The 15,615-nt window shown below is 36.7% G+C and overlaps 1 protein-coding gene across 2 annotated transcripts; it reads right to left on the bottom strand.

Moving 5' to 3' along the window:
* Nucleotides 1-460: 460 nt before the first annotated feature.
* On the bottom strand, nt 461-14,822 carry SAP30 (Sin3A associated protein 30). 2 transcript variants are annotated; one of them, XM_030816333.1, is made up of 4 exons: nt 14,155-14,822; nt 12,128-12,253; nt 11,636-11,734; nt 461-1,045 (listed from the first exon to the last, which is right to left on the bottom strand). In XM_030816333.1, the coding sequence occupies exons 1-4, from the start codon at nt 14,467-14,469 to the stop codon at nt 947-949; spliced, it is 639 nt and encodes a 212-aa protein (XP_030672193.1). In that variant the 5' UTR covers nt 14,470-14,822; the 3' UTR covers nt 461-946. The 2 variants fall into 2 exon arrangements, with proteins under 2 accessions (XP_030672193.1, XP_003258028.1); XM_003257980.4 differs by lacking the exon at nt 461-1,045 and adding an exon at nt 7,415-8,477.
* Nucleotides 14,823-15,615: the final 793 nt, after the last annotated feature.

The following is a 15,615-nucleotide window of genomic DNA, read 5'->3' as shown; positions in this document are numbered from 1 at the left end:
TATTTAATAAATAAAATTTTATAAATTATTCATCATAATGTCTCCTTTCTGAAAATATGAAATTCAGTTATTTCTTTTAGAAATGAATGCATTATACGAGTACACAGCCTTCTTTATATTACAAAATAAATGTAAAAACACACATTCACACAACTTACCTTATACAACTATTTCTCTGACTTGGTCAATGCATTTTTAAAAACAATAGATTTTTTTTGTTGTTGTTGAGACTGAGTCTCACTCTGTCACCCAGGCCAGAGTACAGTGGCACAATCTTGACTCACTGCAACCTCTGCCTCCCGGGTTCAAGTGATACTTGTGCTTCGACCTCCTGAGTAGCTGGGACTACAGGCACTTGTTACCATACTCAGCTAATTTTTGTATTTTTTAGTAGAAATGAGGTTTCGCCATGTTGGACAGGCTGGTCTCGAACTCCTGGCCTCAAATGATCTGCCTGCCTTGGCCTCCCAAAGTGTTAGGATTACAGGCATGAGTTTTTCCAATAGATTTTAGTTATAAGACAACTAAGCTTTTATTAAAATTTTATTATTCTTCTAAACACTGTCTTGCAGCAACTGAATGAGATAGGTACTGATATTATCCTTGTTCTATGGACAAAAAAGCTAAGGTTTAAAGATATTAAGTAGTTTGTCTAAGTTTACATTATCAGTGAGCAATTGAGCCAGATTTTTAATATGGCCAGTCTTGCACTAGCATCTAGAGTCTTAACCACTATGTTGTTTAACAGCATTACCTAATCTATTATTTCCTTTACAGAAATGCAAATTTTTACTTGGATAGGACACACAATTGTACATTTCAGATAGCTCATATATGCTAAAAGCTTACTGAACAAGTATTTCTGTATTTTTATCTTTGACTTTCTATATCATTGTACTTATTGCGAATCCCACGTTACTGAGCACAAAGTTGACAGTAATACATACTAATAGCTCACCTCTTTTTGATTAAAATTCATCTTTTCTTCATCATAATTCGTAGAGACTTGTTGAATATTTTTGTTTGCTGGGATTAGGTACTGATCCTAAAGGATTATTAGAGAATTGGAAGGAAGATGGAGAACCAAAACAATGAGCAACAACTATTGGGGGAAAAAAAAGACAAGGTAGGAACATTCACAGATCATTTTGTGACTTTAATGTCCTTATAATTATCAAAAGGTACATATAAGTTATTTCCATAATAAATCATTTTTGGTAAAATATTATAGCAGATGTTTTTAAAATATAAAACTCTCTGTAAGTAAAGCACTACAGGCTTCAAAATAATTTTCCCAAAAGGAAAAAAATCAAATTCATGTATTTCTAAATCAATCTTACATTGACAGTCTAAGCCTAAACTTTTCTCTCAAAAATTTGAAGAGAAACTGGTATTAGAAAATTAAAGTAAATTGATACTCAATTTACTTATATGCAATGGTATCACCATAAAATGCTCATCTTTGTATGGTGGTATATCTGAAGGAAAATGTGTAGAATATACTTACCTGATATATTCTAAGAACTTTAAAAGCCATAGTATATTTTCAAGAGTTTATGTGATCTATATTTTCAGAGGTTAAGAAGTCAAATGATAAGTCCATTGGATATAATGTATAAAAAGCTGATTTGATATCTACATTTAGTATCATTAAAGTATATATACACAAATACATATATATACTATATATAAAATATATATTCATATATGTAATAATCTGGTAGCAATTAATATGACTATTATTTGAGAACTATAGTTGACTGTGTAGACTATTAATGCAACTAGGACAATATACACACAATAAACTCAAGTGTACAGCAAACATCAGCTCTTAGCTAGAAAGAAATGCAAGGAATTCATAATCGCAAAGGAATAAATTCTATAGTAAGCAGTATTCACCCTTAAAAATATACATATAAGTATAAAAACAGCAAATTTTCCTCTGAATATTAGCTTTCCTGCATCCATTATTTTAGCTTATAAGCAAAACCTTGCTTGACATTTAAAAAATAACTCCACTAAATGAATAAACAATAACATGACAAAAATTTATTCTTGAACCACCATCACTTGCTTAGATATCATAATCTGCATTTTACTATTAAAACGTTATGTAAATATGTGCAAATTATAAACAAAAAAGCTGGGATGGCTATACTAATAACAGACAAAGTAGATGTTAAGTAAAAACATGTTACGAGAGCAAAGATGGACATTTTATATTGTTAAAAGTTTCAATTTATCAAAAAGATATAACAATTATAAACATATATGCACCATATGACAGCCAGAAAATATATAAAACAAACCTTTAGAAAACTGAAGGGAGAAATATACAGTTCTACAATAATAGTTGGAGACCTTAATGCCTCACTTTCCACAATTGATAGACAAGTAGAAAGAAAACCAATAAGGAAGTAGGAGGCTTGAACAATACTATAAAACCAACTAGACCCCAGAGACATATACAGAACATTCCACTCAACAACAGCAGAATACAGTCTTCTCAAGTACACATGGGACATTCTTCAGGATAGACTATATGTTCTTCCATAAAACAATTATCTATAAGCTTAAAAAGACTAAGGTAATACATACTATCTTTTTGAACCACAATAAAATGAGTAATCAATACAGAAGGAAAACTAGAAAATTCACAAATACCTGGAACTAAGCAATATACTTGTTCACAAAAAGTATATTGTTTCATAACAAATATATTGCTTAGTTCCAGGTATTTGTGAATTTTCTTTAGTGGTTTAAAGAATAATCACTAGAGAAATTAAATACTAATTTAAGAAGACTGAAAAAAAAACAAACATTCCAAAACTTACAAGATGCAGGAAAAGCTGTATTCAGAGAAAAATTTACAGCTGTAAATGCCTGCATTAAAAAAGAAAAATATCAAATCAACCTAAATTTACACATTAAGAAAATAGACAAAGAAGAGCAAACTAAATCCAAAGCCAGCAGAAGATAATGAAGATCCGAAAAGAGAAAAATGAAAGAGAAAAAAATATAATCCATGAGATCAAAGAAAATACCAACAAAATTGATAAATCCTTAGCTAGACTACTAAGAAAAAAGAGAGAAGACATAAATAAGTAGAATCAGAAATAAAGGTAGGGATATTACTGCTGACCTTACAGAAATTCAAAGTATTATAAGAGAATTATTGGAACAATTTGTATGACAACAAATTAGATAATCTAGGTGAAATAGACAAATTCCATGACTTACCAAAAATAACTTAAAAGAAACACAAAGTCTCAACAGACCTATACATAACAAAAAGACCTATATACGTAAAAAGATTAAATCCATCAAAACTCTTCCATCGAAGAAATAGCCTAGACCAGATAGGTTCACCCATAAGTTCTGTCAAACATTTAAAGATGAATTAATATCATTCTTACTCAAAAATCTCCAAAAATAGAAGAGGAAAGAATACTTCCTAACACATTCTATGAGGCCAGCATTATTCTGATACCAAAGTCAGATAAAGATACCATAAGAAAACTATAGACCAATATCCCTTATAAGTATAGATGCAAACACCCTCAGCAAAATACTAACAAGCCAAATCCCACAGCACATTAAAAGAATTATGCACTATGACCAAGTGGGATGTATCCCAGAAATGCGAGGGTGGTTCAACATAAGAAGGTCAATGTAATATACACTAAAGAAAAAAATCATCTCAATACTACTAAGGAAAAAAAATCATCTCAATACTACTAAGGAAAAAAAACATCTCAATACTGAAAGTATTTGACTAAATTCAACACCCTTTTATGATAAAAACATTTAGCAAATTAGCAATAGAAGAGGACTTCCTTAACATGACAAAGAACATTTATGAAAACCCACAGCTAACATCATACTGAATGGTCAAAGACTGAAAGTTTTCCTTCTAACAAAAGGAACAAGACAACAATTCCTGCTTTCACTACTACTGTTTAACATTGTACTGGAAATCGTAGCCAGGGCATTTTGGCAAGGAAAAGAAATAAAAGGCATCCAAATTGGGAAGAAAGAAGTAAAACCATTTTTGTTTGCAGATAACATGATTCTATTTATAGAAAAATCCCATGGAATCCACACACACACACAAAAAATTACTAGAGCTGATCAATTCAGCACAGTGGCAGCATCAGCACACACCTCTAATGAATGATTCAAAAAAGAATTTAAGAAAACAATTATATTTATAATAGTGTCAAAAAGAAGAAAATACATAAGCATAAATTTAACCAAGAGCTGAAAGACTTGCACACTGGAAACTATAAAACACTGCAGAAATTAAAGACCTAAAAAAATGGAAAGATATCCCACAATCACGGATTGGAATGCTTAATATTGTTAAGCTGGCAATCTGAAAATGGTCCATAGATTCAATGCAATCTCCACCAATATTCTAATAGCTTTTTGGGCAAAAAATGAAAAAAAAATCTTCAAATTCATATGGAACTGTAAGGGGCCCTGAATAGCCAAAACAATACTGAAAAAGAAAAACAAAGTAGAAGGACTCCTACTTCCTGATTTCAAAACTTATTACAAGGCTACAGTAGTCAAAGGAGTATAGTATTGGCATAAGAATAAATACATAGACCATGGAATAGAATTGAGAGTGCAGAAATAAACATCTATGGCCAATTGATTTTCAACAAGAGTGTCAAGACTATTCAGTTGGGAAAAAATAGTTTCTTCAACAAATCATACTGGGACAAGTGGCTAACCACAGGCAAAAAAATGAAGTTGGACCCCTATCTCATTCATATATAAAAATTGATTCACAACAGTTCAACAATCTAAATTTAGGAGTTAAAACTGTAGAACTCCTAGAAGAAAACATATACATTAATGTTTATGATGTTGGTTTTGGCAATGGATTCTTTTGACACCGAAAATATGAGCAACAAAGGAAAAAATAGATAAATTGGACTATGTAAAAATTTAAAACTTTTGTGCATCAAAGGACATTATCAGAACTGTGAAAAGGCAACTTACAGAATGAGAGAAAATATTTACAAATCATGCATCTTATAAGGGTTTAATACTCACAATAAACAAACAGTCCTACATTTCAACAACAAAAAACAACCCAACTAAAAAAAAAGAATAAAAAGGACTTGAAGAAACATTTCTCCAAAGAAGATATGTAAGTGGCCAAGAGCACATGAAAAGATATTCAGTAAAATTGATCATTAAGGAAATATAAATAAAATCCACAATGAGATACCACTTCACACCCAGTAGGATGGCTTTTTTTTAAATGAAATACAAGTGTTAGTGAATTGAAGAAATAGGAGCCTTTATACATTGCTGGTAGAAATGTAAAAGAGTATAGCAACTTGGAAAAGATTGGAAATTCCTCAAAAAGTTAAGTACAGAATTATTTATGTACCAGCAGTTCTACTGCTAGGTATACACCCAAGAGAAATGAAAACATATGTTCACAGAAAAACTTGTACATGAATGTTTACAGCAGCATTATTCATAACAGCCAAAGGTAGAAACCCAATGTTCATCAACAAATAAATGGATAAATAAGCTGTGTTCAATAGATACAATGGAATACTATTCAGCTTGAAAAAGGAAGTACTGCAACTTGGATGAACCTTGAAAACATGCTTTTTTAGCATTATGCTTTTTGGCATGTTTTCAAGGTTCATCCAACTTGCAGTACTTCATTGTATGATTCCCTTGTAACATATCCAGAATAGGCAAATCCATAGAGAAAAAGCAGAATGGAGGTTATCAGGGAATAGGGAGAGGGAAGAAGGCGGAGTGATTATGTATGGCTGTTTTGTTGGGTGAAAAGAGTTTTGAAATTAGAGTTGCTGGTTATACAATATTGCAAATACATTAAATACCACCATATTGTACACTTTAAAATGATTAATTGTATATTTTGTTTCTTAATTTAAAAAGACTTCATGTAGAAAAATATAGAATTTATTTTTTGTAAAGACATGTATTTCAGGCATTAATTTTTAGGCCTTTCCCAAAATTACTCTTTTGAAGTTAGTAATCAAATAACTTATTTTTTGATCCCCTGCTGTCCATTCAGTATGCTTTTTCCTCCTACTTCTAGTGGTATTTAAATTTAGATTCTTCTCTTAATGCTCTAACATCAAAAGTAACCTATACCCTTATAGAAATGAGTTTCCATTCATTTTTTGTTCATATATAGATAAGAAAAAATAGTTTCTAATGAATCCATCATTTTAAAAATCCAATGGTAACTGAAATTTTCATAGACAACTGACTTTTACATTGCAGCTTCTTGAGTTAGTTACTCAGCTTTGGTGAGGTTCTGGAAGTTCTCAACTTACAAGATCTGATTTTTCATATTTTAAATTGTTTTAACAAGGATTTGATTTCATTTAATAACTACCATCCAGAACTCATATTTTATAAAACTACATTTTATTATGCAAATAAGTATATGAAATTAACATTGCCAGCCAAAGGTTATGTTCATACTTTCATGTCAGCAAATAATTTCAAGTTTTTTGTTTCATGAGAACAGAATATGGGTCTCATTTTGTTGTTTTTGTTTTTTGTTTTTGTTTTTTTGAGTCAGGGTCTCACTCCAACGCCCAGGCTGGAGTGCAGTGCTGCAATCATGGCTCACTGCAGCCCCAGTCTCCCAGGCTCAAGTGATTCTCCCACCTCAGCCTCCCAAGTAGTTGGGACTACAGATGCATGCCACCACACCTATCTAATTTTTGTATTTTTTTGTGGAGATAGGGTTTCGCCATTTTGCCAACACTGGCCTTGAATGCCTGGGCTCAAGCGATCTGCCCGCCTTGGCCTCCTAAAGTGCTGGGATTACAGGTGTGAGCCACTGTATCTGGCCTCAAAATGTGTTTTTATAAGAAATCTTCTCACAGATTTCCAAAATGCCAGAAATGAGAAGTTTCTATAATAGCAATTATCACAGACTGTGCTTGTCAATAAAGTAGCAAGTAAATCTTTAAATGGTCATAGCAAAACCAATGACCAGTTGCTTTATTGTTCATTATATTTTCTAGCTGTCAATACATTAAGAACACTTGAAAATATGCACAGTCACCTACTAATGAACTAGGACTTTAGATGTAGTACTTTAGTTGCATCAGTGGTTCTCAACTAGCTGTGATTTTGACCCTCAAAGTATGTTTGGCAGTGTCTAGAGGAATTTTTGGTTGTCACACCTTGGGGGAGCTACTGGCACCTACTGAGTGGACTTAGGGATGTTGCTAATCGTCCAATAGACTGAACGGCCTCCCACAGAAAAAGAATTATCAAGTCCAAATGTCAACTTTGAGAAATCATGAGCTACATTAATAGTCTCATCCATTTCCAGCCTAAAATCTGCAGCTTTATCTCAGAACAGTTTGCTGAAGCTGGTTTTTTTTTTTTTTTTATGTCACAAGCTATACATTTGACTTGTAATTATAAGAATTTAGCTAAACAATATAATCTTAAGAAAAGCACAGATTTAGAATGTTTGATAGAAAACTGACAGAGAATAAAACATAAAAAGGAGATATAAATCAAGTCAGAGCCATATATAACCACAATTTAAATGAAAATCTGGTTAGATATCTAGACCTCTCCAACTTATTAGTTACAATTTGCAATGTAAACTGTACAGGACATCACTAAAAATTAAGGGGCATAGCAGAGGTACTTTCTATATTCATGCCACATAAGTATCTTTTCTCAAAGACAAAATTTTGAAAAACAGCTATTTAATTTTATATTATTTCAACTTTCAGCATTGTGTTTATCTTTGCTGGCATATTAAGTCTTCTTTGTTCTTCCTAGTACTTCATCAAGTAATAATAACAGAAAAAAGGAAATAAAAAAGAAGTTGCATTCCAAGAGAAGTTTATTTTTCAAATTTGCTAGCATTATAAAGCACTTTAAAAAATAATGCTATTTAGATTATCTTCAATTCCAAGTCAGATTGTCCCAGAGAATGCAAATGTGCTATATTTGTTACTTCTCCTTACCCTGTTAATTTCTTGGAAGTTTAAAAAAAAAAGGGGGGGATTACAAAATGAAGGACTTTACATTAAAATCTCAATACTGATCTCTAAGTCAGTTTAAAAGAAAAATCAAGTTTCACAAAATAAATACACTGAAGCAACTATAATAGTAATAACCTTTATTTAAAATAGTTTTTAATTTAGGAAAGCTCATTTTATATGAGTTTCCAACTAATTATTAGAGTCAGAAACACAAAGAAAATAAAATCAGAGAAAATCCTCTGTAGAAAAAATACACAAAGAACATTTCTACATGTGAAAAAACAGTAAACAGTGTTAACATCCAAGTTATTAGTCTCAATTCCACGTCTCCTAGTGAACACCACTATCAACCTTGAGATCTGATTTGTTCTTGTCATTCTTCACTGAGTAGATGAAATATGTTAAGGTGTCTTTTTCATTCACTGGAATAGACCTAAAGTGGCAACCAACTATCTATAAAGAAAAGAAAAATTAAGGAAATTAAATTTTAGATATAACAGGTTTCATAAACTAGGTAAAAAATGCGGTTTCATCTAAAGAAAAAGTGCTATGTGATAAGGGCTATTTCTTTTAAAAATTATATTTAACAAAATACCAACAGGACAAAAAGCATTCAAGAATAAAATGTTACAAACAAGAGATAGTGTGATTTCAAAGGACCCTTTGGCCCACTCAATTTAATATACATTGATTAGAAAATACATTTTCCTTTTATTTATTTTAAATTTTATAATTGGGTCAGGCGTGGTGACTCATGCCGGTAATCCCAGCACTTTGAGGCCGAGGTGGGCAGATCACTTGAGCTCAGGAGTTCGAGACCAGCCTGAGCAACATGACGAAACTCCATCTCTACCAAAAAAAATACAGAAATTAGATAGGCGTGGTGGTGTACACCTGTAATCCTAGCTACTCAGAAGGCTGAGACAGGAGGATTGCTTGAACCCAGAAGGTGGAGGTCGCAGTGAGCCAAGATCATGCCACTGGACTACAGCCTGGGCGACAGAGCAAGACTCTGTCTCAAAAAAAGATAAATAAGTAAAATAAAAATAATAAATTTTATAATTGGAATCTAGAATAGGGAATAAATGATTTTACTTTTAAACTTTAAATGAGATAAAACAGATGCAAGAGACCACATGCATCATTAAACCTGCAATGGTTTAGACTCTACTGATAGAAGTATGAAGTTGAAAGCTTTTGGTAGTAGAGAAACCAACAATAACATATAAATTGTTTGCTGCAAATTATATTCATTCATTCATACCTTGGTAGCATTCTTTGGTTAAAGTTCCTTGAAAATTTTTCTGAATAAAAATTATGAGTGGAAATGAGAGGAGAAAGAGGGATGTTCAATGAAGGATGTTTACCTGCTTCCTTGCCTTTTCATTGCGCTAACATAACATGCATACTACAATTACTAATAGAAGAATAACAGACTTACCTGAGGTGCTGACATGCATATTTAGAATCCAGAAAATAAAATTTCTTAAGAAAAAAGTTCATCCACACAATGATTAAGAGACTTAAGACTTAGTCATACAACCCTGGAATCCCTTAAAACAGTGGTCCCCAACCTTTTTGGCACCAGAGCTCGATTTCACGGAAGGCAATTTTTGCACAGATTGGGGGTGGGGGAGTTGGTTTTGGTATGAAATTGTTCCACCTCAGATCATCAGGCATTAGATTCTTATAACAAGCTTACAACCTAGATCCCTCACATGTGCACTTCACAGGAGGGTTTGGACTCCTATGAGAATCTAATGCTGTGGCTGATCTGACAGGAGGTGGAGCTCAGGCAGTAATGCTTGCTAGCTGGTGCTCACCTCCCACTCTGCGGACCCGTTCCTAACAGGCCACCAACCAGTACCAGTCCATGGCCCTGGGGTTGGAGACCCCTATCTTAAAATATATGTACTACATCTGCACATTCCTTAACCTGTTAATATCTGCATTTCTGATTAAGTAAAATATAACACTCATGGCTATCTCTTATGTATAAAAAAGAAAATAGCCCTGGAAATAATATAACTGTTCTTAGAAGGTCAGTTTATCAAAAATTTCAGGTTTAATTTATACCTAAATATAACATTTAAAATAATCAGTTCTTTGGTTCTCATTTGTCCCAAAACAGGGATGCCTTCACTCCATTAGTACCTATTGAAATATTTCATCATGGTAGGCAATATCTATATTTATGTTACATTAATGTATTGTACAACCCCAAAAGAACTTGATCTTTTAAATCAAAATTAAAGAAAAATTAATTAGATCTGTGTTGCCCAACCAAGGATAAGAAATTTTAGCTAAATAGTTAATATATTAGATTTTAACAATGTTAAAAAGCATTCTGCCAAATAAATGTAACTTCTATTCATATTTCATTTTATTCAATATGCACATTTTAGAAAATGTTGGGTAACTACTAAATCCATACAAAGAATATGAGAAAACTGATTTAAACATCTACACTTCTATTTTGTCTAGTAGGCCAAATTTTCTTTTTTTAGAGATGGAGTGTTGCTATGTTGCCCATGGTGACTCAAACTCCTAGGCTTAATCAATCCTCCTCAGTAGCTGCAAGTAAAAATTTTTATTTTAAATATGATTAAAATATAAATATATAACTCTATAAACATCTTAATAAAATGCACAGATTTCTTGGTTCTATTATATCCTGAGAACATATGCACACTCCATTAACTTTTCACAACTCAGTGACTGACTAGAAGTCCTCTATCAAAGCAAACTACAAGTAAAAGCTTGGGTAAAAGAAAAGCTTTTGCCTCTTCTAGATGTGAAAAAAACATGGATGTCTCTAATAAAACTAACATCAACAAGGACAAATTTTGAAATAGTTAAGTCAGCAAATTATAAAAATACTGTTTAGTGGCTGATTTGTAGGCCTATTCCACCACTTTAAAATATAAATTCTTATAAGGACATTAAAGCTTGTTAATTAATTTTATTATGCCTCTATTAGGTGCTTAAATGTTTACTGGTTAAACGGAGTTTTAAAACTAATAGATTTCTAAAGTGAGGATTAAAAAACTCTCATTCAACATTTTGAGGGCCAAGCACGGTGGCTCACACTGGTAATCCCAGCACTCTGGTAGGCTGAGGTGGGCAGATCACTTGAAGTCAGGAGTTTGAAACAAGTCTGGCCAACATTGTGAAACCCTATCTCTACTAAAAATATTATACAAAAATTAGCCTGGTGTGGTGGTGCACACCTGAAGTCCCAGGTACTTGGGAGGCTGAGGCTGGAGAATTGCTTGAACCTGGTAGGCAGAGGTTGCAATGAGCCAAGACCGTGCCACTGCACTCCAGCCTGGGCGACAGAGCGAGACTCTGTCTCAAAAAACAAACAACACATTTTGAAAGGCAGTATCAGAAGGTGCTGTACACAATCTACTGAGTAGTCATTACAAAAAGGAATTTCCTAAGTGGCAGACAAACATTTCTAGACAACTAGATTCTTCCACAACAGATTTTTTAACTTTGTTCTTTCTAACTAAAATGTACTGTTACATATACGACATTAATACTTTCATTAGCATTTAATAATCTCTTGGTTGTGCAGATAGTTCAAATAGTTTAAAACTCACATATACCTCAACAAGTTGTGCTTTATTAAGTCCTGGTCTGGTTGGTAGCTTGAAGTGTCTTTTGTATCTCCTAAGTGTATTTACTTGTAATTGGTATAAATCAACCTAGAAAAAATTAACATGTATAAATTAGTTCATACAATTTGTTGAAAATTTATCATTGATATGTATAATAACAAACATTTTAACTTGAGCACAATAAAAATTTACTTCCAAAATCAAAAAAATTATTTAAAAAATTTACATAATCAAACACACAAATTATTAAAGAATTTAAAAAAGAGTAAGTTATGTGACAACAGAGCTGCAAAAATTGTCAATTTAAAATGTAAAAATTCAAACTGTGTAAATGCATGTCAACTGGCTATATTTAATTTTGCTTTCATTTTCAGATTTCTCAAATGTTTTAAACACTTAAAAGATTGTTCATATCTTTTTATAAAGGTTTCAGAATGCACTGCTTAGGATTTATATTAAGCGTAAAAAACTTCTATCTACCTCTGGGGTATCAATATCTTGAACAGGTGAATCACCTCCATCATCATCACTCCCTTTTCTCTTTCTTCTGTTTCGAACACTCTGAATTAAGTTTTTATGATAATCACATATGTAAAGATGCCTTGCCTGAAACAGAAAAGTTTTACACACTGCTTATGATTACAGTAAAATGTGTCTATGTATTAGTAAAACACATATGCCACAGTGAGTTCTTAAAAATAAAGATAGTCAAGATGGGCCATTGTTAAGACAATGGAATATTTATACGTTTAAATCCTATACGCTGTTAAAACATAAGATGTCTGGAATACTGTTAAAAGGATGGTGGATGGGGAAGGAGGGGTTGGTTCCAGTAGGGGAAGGAGGTAAGGGAGGGAGGGAGAGGAGAATGAGAAATTCCAACCCTGTGGGTTTTGTCATCAAATTGCAGTGAGGGGCTGGGCGCGGTAGCTCACGCCTGTAATCCCAGCACTTTGGGAGGCCAAGGCGGGTGGATCACTTGAGCTCAGGAGTTCCACACAAGCCTGGCCAACATGGTGAAATCCCGTCTCTACTAAAAATACAAAAAATTAGGCGGGCATAGTGGCAGTAGCCTGTAATCCCAGCTACACAGGAGGCTATGGCAGGAGAATCACTTGAACCTGGTGGTTGGAGGTTGCAGTGAGCCGAGATCGTGCCACTGCACTCCAGCCTGGGCAACAGAGACTTTGTCTTAAATAAATAAACAAACAGATAGATAGCAGTGAGCATGACTTGAATTAGTTCATGTTGAATTTTTAACTGATGAGGGGAAAGATGATGTTGCTCACGCTTTTGCTACTTGACAGCACTTTCTCTACTTAAAGAACAGCATAGTTTAGTAATATAATGTATGCTTTCCAGTCTTTCTAACTGAATACCCAAATTATATTACAGATATAAAACCATTCGTTTTCACAAATGAGCTGTCGACTTCAAAACTATATTTAAATTTCAGTTATAAACTTTTCTGAATATTAAATCAATGTATTTATCTATAACACATTTTTCCAAAGCAATCTGAAATTATGCAAGTTCACCTGAAGAGTTTCTCATGGATAACACTGAAAACTGTTTAAACGGGCAAAAAGTGTCACAAATAAACTTTTCAAAAACTTTAATTACATATACTCCTGCGAGCTGTAGACTAACATTTGAAACAAACACGGACTGAGCTAACAGGCTTTTACATTTACTTCTAAGCCAAGCGCAAGATAAAAATATGCAGGACTTGTGGTAGGTTCTCGATACCATGTTATTCATTTACCGCTAGCCAGATCTCCCAAAAGTAGCAACGGCTGTTTCTAAAAACCTCATAGATGGTCAAACGAAAAGACGTGCAAAAGGAGGAAAAAAGAAATCCTGATGGCTGCCAAGGGGATGGCAAAACCGCAGAGGCTACGTGCTCCCCACCATCGGAGTAGCTGCCCTCGGAGCTGACAGCGCAAACGCCGTTTACAACCCCGGCTCACTGCCAGGCGGCGGGTGAGCTCGGCTTCCCTCTCACTCCGCTCCGGAGGAGACGGAAAACAGAAAAGAACAGGATCTTCCTTGATCGTGAAGGTCCTCCGCTTTCTCCTAGACGACGGGATTTAGCACCGTCTGGGGCCAAACCCCAGCTTGGGCAGCAAAACAAAGGCGCCTCCATTCCAGAAGAGCTGCCGGGCTGCAAGAAAACTACTCTGGGCCCTCAGTGCGGCGGTCCCCTTTGTTTCGTGTCCCGGTCGCAGAGGAGGAAGGAAGAGGGAAGACCGTGCGGGACAGACGCAGGCAGCGGGAGGTTGGGGGCCAGGGTGGGAAAGAAGAGGGGAACGACAGCGTGTGTGTGGTGTGTGTGTTGGGGTGGCGGTCGGAGTTGCAGCGACTTTGTTATTTGCTTCCAAACACAGACTCCACGAGACCGCACTGCAGCCAGGTCTGAGGGACCCCGCCGACAACCCGTGCCTTTGCCCGGCTCCTGGGGCCCCACCGCGGGGCAGGAAGGCAGGGCGGTCCCGCGGTTTACTTACGCTCTTATCCAGCTCGATCTTCACCTTCTTCTGGGAGATGCTTTTCTGGATCCTCTTGCTGAAGCTGGCGTTGCCTGCCGCCCGGCCGCACCGCTCACCATCCTCCCGCAGACAGCACAGTTGCCCGGGGCCCGGCCCGGCCGCCCCCGGGGGCCCAGCCGCTGAGACCGCCCCCGCGCCCGGCACCTCAGCCCCGGTGCCCGCGCCGGTCCCGTTCCCCGCCGAGGCGGCGGCGGCCGCGGCAGCGACCACTGCGGCCACTGCGGCGGCCGCATCCCCGCCGCGGGTCATCTCGTCAGGCGTGAAGCCGTTCATGTCTCCAAGCTCCCGAGCGCCGGCGCTGACAGAAATCCCCTCTCTCCTGGCCGCTCCGCCTCTCTCCGCTCCGGCAGCGGCAATTCACTCCGCACACCAAGTTAGACAGCGGCACGGCCAAACACCAACTGTCCCAGGCCTGCTGGTCTCTGCTGGCACCGAAACAGTGGACAGTGCTGAGGGCCGGGACGCAGACTGGAGCGTCTCCTGGAGCGGGGACCCCGCTCACTGTCACATGGGGACTTCAACAGTTGGACCGCTACGCCTCCGCCTCCCTCCGGCCCCGGGGCCTGCGCAAGCGCGACGCGCCCCCTCCCGTCCCGCCCCTTTCTGCCGCGCGGCCCCATGGGAATTGTAGTTCTCTGCTGCGGAGTCAACGGGAGCTCCGCCCTGATCCCGCGCCATGCGGGACGGAGGAACTACTAATCCTAGCATGCATAGCGCGGCCACGGACCCACTTTTTTTTTTTTTTTTTTTTTTTTCAGTACCGGGAAAACAGGAGCGTGTGATTGGGATTTACAGTGTTTTCTCTCGCTGTCTCTGTCTCTAGGGAATTCGGGCTGTGTTTAGCTGCTGAGATATCGTAGAATTGGTTTTCAGAGAAGTTCCTCGACTCGTGAGGGAGTGGGACATATATACTTACTCCCATCGACATAAAGGGATGGGAGTGGTGTGGGAAGTAAGTGAGCGTGTGGGGAAAAAAAAGTTTCGAGGCCGTTTCGCATTTGTGGAGACACAGTTTTTGGTGTGACCACTCTTTTGTGGGAAACCCAAACCAAGGAGAACTCAGGAGAATTGGCGCTCTTCGGTCCTGGAGGTTCCGCAGCTAACATACCGGCTTGACCAACTATCGAGGCCGCAAATTAACAGGGCACCTCCTGGGAGGAAAACGCCCATCCTGACTTCTCAACTGCGACAGGTCCCCCTCACAAACGCCTTGGGGGTGGGGGGCGTTTCTAAACCCTTGCATGTTCTTGCAAGGGAAATGTTTTTATTCTTGGGCGCACCAAGTTGGCCGCCTCCTGAGGTGGAGTACGGACCAGTTGACAACAGGGCTTCTTTTCACCTCCACGCCCAACCTTTTCCATTTCTCCTCAAACGGTTTTGGAGAAGGGCGGAGTCATATCATTTTAAAGGAGACTTGGA

Source organism: Nomascus leucogenys, chromosome 7b (assembly GCF_006542625.1).
Source record: "Nomascus leucogenys isolate Asia chromosome 7b, Asia_NLE_v1, whole genome shotgun sequence".
Lineage (NCBI taxonomy): Eukaryota > Metazoa > Chordata > Mammalia > Primates > Hylobatidae > Nomascus > Nomascus leucogenys.
Note: the sequence above shows the minus strand (reverse complement) of the source record. Positions and strands in the feature narration are given on the sequence as shown.